At 49.2% G+C, this 13,020-nt stretch overlaps 1 protein-coding gene across 4 annotated transcripts in view; it reads left to right on the top strand.

Moving 5' to 3' along the window:
• Positions 1 to 13,020, top strand: part of LOC139267356 (uncharacterized) — a 177,815-nt gene that overhangs the window by 142,979 nt on the left and 21,816 nt on the right. For all 4 annotated transcript variants that reach the window (XM_070885560.1, XM_070885561.1, XM_070885562.1 and 1 more), the window contains one exon: positions 461 to 648. In XM_070885560.1, the coding sequence (XP_070741661.1) occupies positions 461 to 648 (188 nt within the window). The remainder of the gene's footprint in view (positions 1 to 460; positions 649 to 13,020) is intronic.

The following is a 13,020-nucleotide window of genomic DNA, read 5'->3' as shown; positions in this document are numbered from 1 at the left end:
CAATGTTGTCCAGTTGTATGAAAGCTGCGAATGGAAAACCTTTGCCCCTCCCTGAAGTCGGGGGAGGTGTGTCGAGGACATTGCATGAAAATTCAGTGGGTGGGCTAAGTGAGCCTAGTCTGCTTACAACTGGAAAAGATTATAGTGGCAATGCCATTTATATTTCCACCCACTGGCACTGCTGCCTGTGGAGGAGCCCAGTAACAACACTTATTGAGGTGATTTTCTGCTTCACCGGAGGCAGCAATGCTGTATTGGGAAATGACCATAAGTTATTCTGGTTTTATGTCAAAAATATGTTTATACTAAAAATTGTAAACAGTGGAAGTGAATGGAAATTGAACCTTGAGATTGTATTGCATTTATCAAGGTTTTATTGTAAGGGGGGTATATTCCTTTGCAGTTTGGTGTTCTACTGAGTAAATAAAAGTTAATGTTAAATAACTTTCTGGTTTTGCAGCTATTGAAAGAAAGGGGCTACTCATTTAATACTACTGCAGAGCATGAAATTGTCCGAGATATCAAGGAGAAGCACTGTTATGTTGCTCGAGACTTTGAAGCTGAACTGGGCAGCTCTGAAACTGGTGGAGAACTACACTACACATTGCCAGATGGACAAATAATTACAATTGGCAATGAGATGTTCAGGTAATATACAGAGAATGCGAATGTACCTCTGCTGTTTAGTGATATAATGATATGTGATGGAAAGTTAGGAAAATGTATCAACCATTATTTGAATTCTATGCGTGCAGGGGCTATGAACGTTCTCGCTGTTACCCATGTTTTTGATACAGCAGACATCTCGTGCTATTATGGTTAGCTGCATTATGAGGTCATGTTTGTCGTTTGTTATATGATCATCATCATCATAGGTGGTCCGTTGAGATCGAGAAAGACTTGCTTCCTCTCTAAAAGTAAGTTCTCAGGTGACTGTACAGTCCAATACGGAAATTACAGTCTCTGTCACAGGTGGGACAGACAGTCGTTGAAGGAAAGGATGGGGAGTCTGGTTTGCTGCACGCTCTTTCCGCTGCCTGCGCGTGTTGTCTGCATGCTCTAGATGCTGAGACTCGAGATGCTCAGCGCCTACCCGGATGCTCTTCCTCCACTTAGGGTGGTCTTGGGCAACGGGATTCCCAAGTGTCAGTGGGGATGTTGCACTTTATTAAGGAGGCTTTGAAATGTTTCCTCTGCCCACCTTGGGCTCGCTTGCCGTGTAGGAGTTCCAATTAGAGCGCTTGCTTTGGGAGTCTTGTGTCAGGCATGCGGACAATGTGGCCCGCCCAACAGAGCTGGTCGAGTGTGATCAGTGCTTCGATGCTGAGGATGTTGGTCTGATCGAGAACACTGACGGTGCGTCTGTCCTTCCAGGGGATTTTCAGGATCTTGCAGAGACATCGTTGGTGGTATTTCTCCAGCGATTTGAGTTGTCTACTGTATATGGTCCACGTCTCTGAACTATACAGGAGGGCGATACGTTACGAATCTCAAACTTAGGGAGCCCATTCTCGTTCTTGTGAAATGAAGGGAAATAAGTCAGGAGAATCTTTCTTGTGCTGTGTTCATGCACCTTCTAGTAGTCTATTCGGAGTGGCACCAATGGAGCAAATGGTGTATGGCAAAAGGAGACATAAAGAGGAAGAAGAAATTAAGGGAGTCTCCGCTTAGCAAAAACCACATGGGGATGTAAATTGGTTGTAGCCTGTTTCTGGGTCTATAACAAGCAGCCGCCCCAACTGGGGGGCTCAGGGCCGGTCCAAAATTGGTCCTCGGGCCTTATTTTGTGAGATCTGCTGCCGCTTTTAATAATTTCATTTTTTTTTAAACTTACCTTTTAGTGATGGTTGCTATTTAGATTGTTTAAGAATCCCAGGTGGATCTGCTCCACTCACTTGAAACCAGTTTCTGCAAGGGGGCCTAAAACACATGTTGGGCCTCTCATTGAGACATCTAAGGGGCCCAACACCTGTTTTAGGCGGTTACCCAGGACACCTGCTCTAGGGAGTGGTGTGGAAGTTAGATTCACCTCTGACCACCTGAGCGGTTCGAATTGCTCCCACTCTCTGGGTTCTAGACTCTGGATTTATTTGGGGGATGTGATAAAATGCAAGAGACAACTGGTTTGGTGCAAAAGAACTTTGGTTTTATTAAAGACAAGAAAATACAATGTCAAACTTATAATGACTCAAATAAAGAACAGTACATCACACATTCAACGGGGTTACAGTGAATAATACACCTCCCACCTCCCAATACCTAACACTGACTGGATTAGACTCCAGGGCAAACAGAGACTATGCTTACCAATCCTTTACTGGTAGTTAGCGGTGGTTCGCGATTTCGGGGTTCGCTGGATTCTGTAGGTTCTGCTTGCCGTATCCCGAACATCGGAGAAGACTTCTTACTGCGCAATCTTCAGTTGGGTGGTGTCCGCTGATGCGGTAAGGCGCGTTTTGGACTTATGGGATAAGTACCCGTTTTCTTTCGTTAGAAATAGGTTTCAAAGTCTTTTTAGATAATGATTTCACCTGATGGTAGTCAGGGCTAGGTTGCAGAGTAGAAACTTTCGATTCTTCGGTTTCTTCCTTGTGGAGTTTTGTTTCGAAGTTGATCGATCGCGGTGTTTTTGGTGGTACCACGTTGGCTGTGGTCGGTTGCTGCCGTGATGGTGATGCTCTTCCTTCCTTTTCAATAGCAGGATGTCGAGGCTGGAGAAGTCAGTTTAAAAACTGCTGCGGTGGTCTTTCTCCCTTCTTGATGCTAGGCTGCTGTGTGCATACCTTCTGCTAAGCATCCCTAGCAGTGTCTTCTGGGGCAGTAGCATACCCTTTGTTAAAGCAGGGCCCAGTTATGCATTTTGAGCTGTTCTAATCTTTGGGCCAAATCGGCCCCTGATTCTTTGTTTAAATTTGGTGGGCTTGATATTTCTTTGTCATAATTTGACGGGCTCATTAAATGTTGACCTGTCTCAGATGTGTCGATCTTCTAAGTCTGTTTCTTGATGGAAATATTAGCTTTGGTATTTGCAGTGTCTGTCTGTGCTTTGGTTTTTCATGCAGGCTGGATGTGCCATTGTTATTATGTATGCGCTGGAATGGTTTTCCAGATCAGGATAATGGCTAGCTGTCTCTGGGTCAATTGTTGCTATGTTAATGTCTCCTGGGGAGAAGGGTTTTCGAATATCCACAATTCTCCAGACAATTTACTTTAGTTTCAATACCCCAGACAGCTTCAATACTCAAACTGGCTTCCTTGCAGGATAGTTATCCTTTAGTTGTTTAGCCTTGCCCACACAGACTCAATCTGCCTTGTAAAATCACAAATTCGATTAAAGTTCGTAGTTTCTTCCATGTGCACTTTAGGATTTCAAATTTTCTGGAAGATAGCTCCAAATTAAATTTCCTTTCCAATGAGTCCAAACATTGGAGGGGTTTTCCCACGAATTTTGCAACCCCTCACTCCCTCCTGTGACACTCTACATGCTAGGTGAGCAAAATTCCTGATCTCCCAAGAGTCAACCTTCCCTGTATTTATCTATCTATAACTTTAACATGCATCCTGCTTTGAAATGCAATGCAGTTTACATGAAAATACAGTCCATCAAATTCTGTTACACATAGAGGGGGTCCGACAGCCCTCCATATTACTCTGCTTTTACAGTAAAATAAAGGTACATAGTTAAACACATTTTTAAGTAACATTCTTGCAACACTCGATTTCTGCGTTTTTACAGCAGGTAAAAGTTAAAACAAATCAAACATGTTAGTATGGTGTGACCCCTCCCTGCGCAATCCCCAAGTTTGGCCAGGGAGCGTGCAGCACCCTTTGGTGCCTGACCTGACGGCCTCGCCGTTTCACTCGGCAAGTGAGATACCATAAGTAAAGAATAATCGCGAGTTGGCAGACAACCAAAATGTGGTAAGCTATTCTGATCCCGGCAGGAACTTCTATATTCCTGAAAATGTCCCACCAAGGCGGAATTGTGATCTCTAGAATCTTTCTCCCTATCTCAGTTGTTTTCTGTTCTAGAGTATAGAAATGTTTTTGTGAGATTACTACAGCTGCTAGCAGAGTGGTAAGATGTTCGGGTAGAGGGGCAATTTCATAGCCAAATGTGTAACATAATCCTGCAGGTTTGTGATGTTTTCTCTCACAGTGAGGTGAATAGTGGAGGGTCCAGGAATGGGGACAATCCGTTCCTTGGCCACTTGAACTGATGCCTCAGGTTTAAAACAAAAACTGCTGCCACTCACCGGACACCAGAAGTATCCATGCTGGTAGTGGGGCGCACTGGTGGTGACACAATATGTCCCACCCCCTATGTGTGCTACCTGTGGAGGGACATGGTCTTGTGCCATTACCTCCATGGTACAGTTAATAGGCTGTGCACCAGCAGCTTTAAACCCACACTGTGGTTTAGAATAGGCATTCAAGTGCTGGGGACACAGTGTTATGTGTGCACTCCAGCTCCAGCACCCGGAGAGGTCAGCACCTGTCATAGCGTGCACCCACTTTATGACATACGGTGGAACCGCTGTGAAACAAACGTGTGCACCTCCTTGAATGACTCCAATGTTCTCTACCCTGTATACCAGTGCGGGTCGGGCTATCTCACCCATGACCGGTATCCTTAGTACTATCCCCATAATGGTATGATTAGATCTACTGGGACAGGAGCTAGGCGGAGCTGGCACAGGCTTAGTGGATTACTGTATGGGTGGAGGACTGCGAGGTGATTGTTACTGATCCAGGAGGGGACTAAACCTTGTTTTAAATCCTCCAGGTTGTTGCGGCCCTCGCTCAACAACCATGCCCCATACAGCACATACACCTCATTCTGTGCAGCCTGGTCGGGGAAGCGTTTCTATCCTTCCGTATGAGTGCATTCACTGACTGTGCATGTTTTTCCAGCTCAGCCACGATTTCCTTTAAATGGACTGTCATAGCCTGGTCCTCGTGTAGCTCTGAGCCTACTACTGTGTTTTCTTTTTTTAGGATCTTTCTCAGTTGGTTCTTTAGACCATTTATCCGCGTTTGCAGTTCTATATCATCCAGGCTATTTATCATAGAGGACCCTGTATTATATGCAGTAAAAATGTCGTTCAAGGTTCCCCTTCTAGGTCTCCCCGTCCCCATGGTGTCCCTAGCATATAGGGTGTATAGATCTGCTTTGTCTACGTTCCCAAAGTCTAACTCATAAATTTCTTGAACATTTCTCTAAGTAGGGCCTGTATAATAGCTCTGTTTCCTTTGGGCACCATGCAGGTAAGTGCACCACGGTAAGGTTTAAAATAACTGTATAACACCTTTTTGGTCAGTACCAATACTAATCCGTTCCCTAGTCCCTTGGTGATGGTAGGACACCTCTATTATTGTTCGTATTGGCGGGGTCGTGGGCAGGGGTTTCTTAATATGTGCTCTAAGTTCGGTGGCGTTAATTGGGAGTGGGGAGTGTGGGTCCGCACACCTGTGTAGGCTGGAATCCCACCCCATCCCTACCCCATCATCTTACCATTGCCTGGTGAAGGTGATTGATATGCCTGTGGGACAGGTCTCCTCTGACCCCCACATGCAAATGTAAATTCCCTGTTTGGACTCCCACCACTTATTCCAACACACCTTCACTCCACTCCTCCCCGTGTCCCTGTGATGGTACGGTTCGTGTCGTTACCGAGTCTTTCCCAGTCCGATTCCTGGTCCCCCGCGTCCTTGCTCAGCTTCCTGAGCCATCACCATCTACCCAGGGGAATCTGCCCTTTACAAATCAAACACACACGTTTTCCCTACGTAACACTGACCCGCGCAGTAATGACCCGTATCGTGGGGCATGGAACGGATGCTCCCCATAGGTAAACCCTTCCTGACTGGAGTAGCGGGTGGAGTTAGACCCCAGCCACCCCGGCCACCTTCCCTCGTGGGCGTAAATGGCGAGCTCTTCCAACCCGGGGTGCCACCCCCAGCAATTACGATCGGTGCTCTCTCTCCCGAGCACCCATAGATGAGGGATTTTTCCACGTCTCCTCGGCTGCTGCTGCTCATCCTTATCAGGGCGAGCAGGAACAGGACCCTTCTCATGTTGTTCTCCTTCCTGTAGGGGCACATAAAACAGATTGTCAAGCCCTGAGAAAAGCTCTTTGGCTTGACAAAAGGTGATCGAATTCCAATTTAGGCTCATTTCTTCTCGGAGAACACAATTAAGTCTTTAATCGACTGGCCGTCTTATCCAGTTCCTGTGGGAACGGATGTCTGTTTTTAACTTCAATCCCTTAGCCATTTTATTCTTATCATTCTTGTAGTGCTTCTCTTACTGCCTACAAGATGGGTTCTTTTCCTTTCCCCAATAACTAGTACATATGTCACTATTTAGTCACCAGCTGTTGGCCGAAACTCTTGCATTCTATATTCATCAAAACATTCTCATCAAACACTACGCTAGATTCTTACTAAACACACTTTAACTCATATCGTGCTGTTCAGTCTCCGGGTGGCCTGGTTAATTTCTGTCCTTCTCCTTTCTTCTCTGGCCTCTGGGTTTCCAGCGGGGCCAGTAGTAAGTCGGCCTGTACCGCAGGACCTGGAGTGTCCTGACCGGAGGTGGGTCTGAGTCCCACACTATTGGGGGAACGTCCCATCCGGTGCTACAGCACACCGCTCCTTTGGGGGTGGCTGCCAGGTTCATTTCGCCCCCTGGGGGTTCTGCCTGTTCGAGGGCTGCGGGCTGGGGACTCCCAATTGGTGGCTGGTCCACTACTATCTCTTCTGGGGGTCCCTCGTTGCCCAAGGCTACCGGCTGGCGGTTCCTGCTCGCAGGCTGGTCCCTGATTTTGGTACCCTTTCGCGGCTGGTCCCTCTCCCGGGGCCGAATCACTTGAATTGGGGCGCCGGCGACCACGGTGCCTTAGGCCGCGGCATGCGGGGAGTTCGTCTCAAGGTTCTGGCTACTGGGGGTGCGTACGAGTTCCAAATGATTGGGGGATAGCCCCTCCAGTAACACAGTCTACTGCCCCTCTAGGTGCAGTCTGTGGGTCTGCCACGTCCCCTGTGGAATTTCCACAGTCGGGGGCTGCTGGCTGAGGGTCCCTGCCTTTAGCACGGTTCACCTTTTCTGGCTGTCCCTTATGCTTAGCTGCTATCCCGGGGTTGAAAAGTTTGCACTGGTTTATGTGGAACCACTTTATACGGCGGGCATTTTCACGGCATAGACCATGGGGCTTGCCTTGTCGACAATGTGGTACAGTCCCATGTACAGTACCTCAAAAACTCCTACTCGAGCGTAGTTCCGTACCATGACCTGGTTCCCTACCTCCCATTCGTGGTGTTTGCGGGGTTCTAGCAGCATTCGATTGCTCCGATGCTGTTTTCCCATGTTGTTAGCAGCCTGCCAGTAAATCTTATTTAAGGTATTCAAACAAGTTCCTGAAAAAGCTGTCCCGGCTCGCTTCCCTAAGCTGACCTTCCGTGAGTACTGGGGCTAGTACATGGGTGGGGGTTCGCATGGATCTGCCGGTCATGAGCTTGTATGGGGAGTACCCCGTGCTCTTTGACTGGCTGGCCCGGAGCCCCTTAAGGACCAGTGGTAGGACCTCTACCCACCTCTTGGGTGAGTCCTCTGTCTCTTTACGTAACCTTTCTTTTATGGTGCGGTTTAAACACTCCATAGGCCCGGATGACTCCACGTACTGTGGTAGTCCCCATCGGGAGAACACTTCCCTGACCAGGATCCTAGCTGGTCCTAGGGCAGTGGCTGTTCGGCATGGGAAGGCTTTCACCCATTTGGTGAACACGTCCACCAATACTAGGCAGTACTTGTAGCCTCCCTGGACAGTGTGTAGGGGCCCGATGTAATCGACCTGGATCGACTGCCAGGATCTCTCTACCCTCCTGATATGTCCCATAGACACCTTCCTTTTCCGGGGGTCAGGGTTGTTGGCAGCGCACACCAGACAGCTAGCACAGAACTCGCGGACATTTTTCCTGAGTCCCGGCCACCACCCTGCCTGCTCCACCTGTTGCCAAGTTGTCTCCGGTCTGGGGTGTCCTGATCCTGGACCCTCATGGGCCAGCTGGAGAAATTCTCTCTGGTATTGTTGCAGCACTACCCATTGTTCCCCCCTGAACAGCATGCCTTCTTTAATGGCAATAGCTGCGGTGCCGTACGAGCCATCTACCCTTTCCCCTTTTGAGGACGGGGTCCTGGGTCTGAACCGTTTTCAGGTCCGGGGGCAATGGGACCCCTGCCCTCCCTGTCGTTCCAATTCTGCCCCTGACTGCTGCGATGGGTCCTGGGTTGTACGGATCCCAGAGCTTGCCCATGCAGGCACTCTGCTTGGCCAACATGTCAGCCTGCTGGTTTCCCTCGCTGCGGGGTTCAGTGGTGGAATGTGCCTTCACTTTATCTATATAGATCTTCCCTTCCTCCCCCATGGCTGTCATGATCTTTTCCAGTAAAGGCTTAATTGCCAGGGGTCTCCCATCTGCAGATGTGTATTCACGACGGGACCAGATAGCCAGGTACTCCGTACACAAATTTCATGTGAACATACTGTCCGAGCAAATCGTGTATGGGGTAGGGAATTATTCGGGGTGTGTGACCACATACACCACCGCTGACAGTTCAGCATGCTGGGCGTTCATAGTACTGGGGAGTTTAATCGCCAGGGCAATGCCTGCCTCTGGGTCATAAACTCCGCAGCCTGTGTGTCATTTGCCCGCTGATACCATGTTTGAACCGTCCACATAGACCTCTCAGCCTGTGGGCTGTAACCCGGCCCGAAAGCCTATGTTAATTTCCCATACCCCTTCTATGGAACACCGGTGGGCTGTACCTGGATAAATCATGTTAGCTGCCTTTACCCTTAGGTCCATCTGAGAGAGGAGTAGAGTCCAGCAAGCAATGTGGGCACAGCTCACCGTCCCATCCTTGATTTTCCCATCCAGGAGCATTTGGGTGAGCGTATGGTGGGTAAGGAGTGTGATAGGGAACCCCCCCCTGTGAAGATCAGTGATCTTTTCACAGCCCAATGAGTGGCTAGGAGGTGCCACTCACAGTTGGAGTATCCCTTCTCCATGTCCATGAGTATCCTGGAGGAGTAGACCACTGGCCTTAGCCGGCCGTGCCGCTCCTGGAGCAGTACTGCGCTCAGGCTGTCCCCACTGGCTGCTACCTCCAGGAAGAACTCTTTTCCCCCATCAATAGCCCCTAGAGCTGGCGCGATCTGCAGGTCATTCTTGAGCTGGATAAATGCTGCCTCACACCCTTCGTCCCAATCCCACTCCACTCCCTTGTGTAGGAGTCGGAGCAGAGGGGCTGCTGTGGCTGCATAATCCTCAATGAAATCTCTGCAATACCCGGTTAGCCCTAGAAAATATCTTACTCCTGTTACTGTGTTGGGGGCTGGTAACTTCTGCACTGCTTCCCTTCTGGCTTTGTCAATGGCCCTTTCCCCTGCGCGCAGAGCCAGTCCCAGGAATTTTACTTCCTTCTGGCCGATCTGTGCCTTCTTGGGGTTCACTTTAAACCCTTTTTCTTTCAGCAGTTCAGCCAGCAGTGGGCCATGCTCCTCTCCCTCATCGGTGAATAGGAGCAGGTCGTCCACATACAGTATCAGCTGCTGGGGTCTGCTGAAGTTCTTTAAACAGTTGGCCATACATTGGTGGAAAATGCTAGGGCTGTTGTGGAAACTCTGAGGGAGACAGTTCCAAGTGTATTGCTGTGCTTTAAAGGTAAAAGCAAACCTGTACTGATCTTCCCTTCTTAAAGGTATGGACCAAAACCCGTTGGAAATATCCAGCACCGTGAAGGTGGTCGTGGAGGCTGGGATACTTCCAATGAGATCAGCGACAGCAGCAACAGTGGGTGCACGGGCGGGGATGTTACGGTTGAGTACTCGATAGTCCACCGTGGCTCTCCAGGAGTTGTCCGGTTTCTTAACCGGCCACAAGGGAGAGTTCACATGGGTAGCTATTGGTCTCAATATCCCCTGTTTAACCAAGGAACCCAAGGCTGTTTCCATGTCCGCCTCTGCCTCCCTGAGAAAGTTATACTGTTTCTGTGGTCGGGTCATGGGGTCCCCATCTATGCTAATCTCGACCCCGTTTATTCTCCCACAGTTGTGTTTGTGAGTGGCAAAAGCTGCAAGGTTTGCCCTCAGATACTCTTGGTACTCCATCGGAGTGTTACTGACCAGTGATTCAAGCTCGTAACCCTCCTTTGACTTCATGGTGCACACCGTCCCTTTTCCTCTTTTTTTCTGGGATAACCATCACCTCACTCTCCTGTCCCATACATACTGACCCCCAAAGACAATGATTTCTTAAATTCGTTAGGATCCCGTGGCCTCGAATGAAGTCAGCTCCCAGGATCCCTCTCCCTCCCTGTTCCCACTTCATCAGGACACAAGTCCACTTGGTGTGGAGTGTTCCTAAACGAATAGAGAGCGGAACGGAGAATGAGCCAGCATGCTCAGTGCCTGTGAAACCCACCAAGTTGTAGGGGACCCCGCTAGACAGAGGTGAGGCGGCGGGGTTAGCTGCATAGACGAGGGTGCTTGAGGCACGGGTATCCAACAGGTAAGTCCCTTTCACCTTTTCCTGTTGCAACTGTACAGGGTATTGGTGAGGCCGCACCTGGAGTACTGGATGCAGTTTTGGTAACCTTACTTAAGGAAGAATATACTAACTTTGGAAGGGGTACAGAGACGATTCACTAGGCTGATTCCGGAGATGAGGGGGTTACCTTATGATGATAGATTGAGTAGACTGGGTCTTTACTCGTTGGAGTTCAGAAGGATGAGGGGGGATCTTATAGAAACATTTAAAATAATGAAAGGGATAGACAAGATAGAGGCAGAGAGGTTGTTTCCACTGGTCGGGGAGACTAGAACTAGGGGGCACAGCCTCAAAATACGGGGGAGCCAATTTAAAACCGAGTTGAGAAGGAATTTCTTCTCCCAGAGGGTTGTGAATCTGTGGAATTCTCTGCCCAAGGAAGCAGTTGAGGCTAGCTCATTGAATATATTCAAATCAGAGATAGATAGATTTTTAACCAATAAGGGAATTAAGGGTTATGGGAGCGGGCGGGTAAGTGGAGCTGAGTCCACGGCCAGATCAGCCATGATCTTGTTGAGTGGCGGAGCAGGCTCGAAGGGCTAGATGGCCTACTCCTGTTCCTAATTCTTATGTTCTTCTGTTCTTATTAATGTTGGGGAGGTCCAGAACCAGGGATCACAGTCTGGGAATGGGGGGTGGGCCATTTGGAACCGAGATGAGGATGTGAGGTTATCCACTTTGGTGGTAAAAACAGAGAGACAGACTATTATCTGAATGGTGACAGATTAGGAAAAGGGAAGGTGCAACGAGACCTGGGTGTCATGGTACATCAGTCATTGAAGGTTGGCATGCAGGTACAGCAGGCGGTTAAGAAAGCAAATGGCATGTTGGCCTTCATAGCAAGGGGATTTGAATACAGGGGCAGGGAGGTGTTGCTACAGTTGTACAGGGCCTTGGTGAGGCCACACCTGGAGTATTGTGTACAGTTTTGGTCTCCTAACTTGAGGAAGGACATTCTTGCTATTGAGGGAGTGCAGCGAAGGTTCACCAGACTGATTCCCGGGATGGCGGGACTGACCTATCAAGAAAGATTGGATCAATTGGGCTTGTATTCACTGGAGTTCAGAAGAATGAGAGGGGACCTCATAGAAACGTTTAAAATTCTGACGGGTTTAGACAGGTTAGATGCAGAAAGAATGTTCCCAATGTTGGGGAAGTCCAGAACCAGGGGTCACAGTCTGAGGATAAGGGGTAAGCCATTTAGGACCGAGATGAGGAGAAACTTCTTCACCCAGAGAGTGGTGAACCTGTGGAATTCTCTACCACAGAAAGTAGTTGAGGCCAATTCACTAAATATATTCAAAAGGGAGTTAGATGAAGTCCTTACTACTCGGGGGATCAAGGGTTATGGCGAGAAAGCAGGAAGGGGGTACTGAAGTTTCATGTTCAGCCATGAACTCATTGAATGGCGGTGCAGGCTAGAAGGGCTGAATGGCCTGCTCCTGCACCTATTTTCTATGTTTCTATGTTTCTAAGCTTCTTCACCCAGAGAGTGGTGAACCTGTGGAATTCTCTGCCGCAGAAAATTGTTGAGGCCAATTCACTGGATGTGTTCGGGGCGGTGGGGGGGGTGGGAGAGTTAGATGTAGTCCTTGCTACTGGGGGGATCGGGGGGTATGGCGAGAAAGCAGGAATGGGGTACTGAGGTTGCATGTTCAGCCATGAACTCATTGAATGGCGGTGCAGGCTCGAAGGGCCGAATGGCCTACTCCTGCACCTATTTTCTATGTTTCTATGTTTTCCACTTCCATCTGAACGGTCGGTCTCCCCCCACGCATCGTACTCGAGGGAACACAGGTGAACAGGCTGCGCTTGTCCTAGTCACTGTTCTGGCTGGGATGGGGCAGATGGGATTTCAGTACTGGTGGCGGCAGCTACCCTCCCAGGGCCATCTAGCATTGTTCGGAGCGCAGTCATGAATGTATCAAACGTGTGGGTAGGGACTGGCTTCTCGGTCTCGGTCGTTTGGGCAGGGGCTAGAGAATTCTTCCCTGCGCTACTCTTCCATGGATTTCTACAATCCTTTCTCCAGTGCCCACTCTTTCCGCACCCGAAGCAGGTACGTTTTGTATCGGAGGTGTTACCCCCCTCCTGGCGCCATTCCCTCTTATCCTGACTAGGTCTGATTTTGTGGACCCTTCCCTTGGATGGGTGCTCTTCCGTCCCCCTGCTGTTCCGGTAGGCTAGGGTCAGTTGCCTGACTACTCCCTGTTCGGTGGCCTGGGGATCTCTTGGGTCAAACCAGGCCTGAGCCTTTGTTCTTATTCGTAGCAAACTGTTTGCCACCAGGCTTCAGAGCCAGTGGGCTCTCCCATCCTGGCTTAGATGATTCCGGTTGAGGTCCCCTCCACAGGCACTCTGGTGCACAGGCCACAGTCTGTCTGCGAAAGCCTGTGGGGTTTCCCCTGT

The sequence above is a fragment of the Pristiophorus japonicus genome, chromosome 7, assembly GCF_044704955.1.
Source record: "Pristiophorus japonicus isolate sPriJap1 chromosome 7, sPriJap1.hap1, whole genome shotgun sequence".
Taxonomy (NCBI): Eukaryota; Metazoa; Chordata; class Chondrichthyes; family Pristiophoridae; genus Pristiophorus; species Pristiophorus japonicus.
The sequence above is the reverse complement of the archived record's forward strand: the minus strand, read 5'-3'. Positions and strand labels throughout refer to the sequence as shown.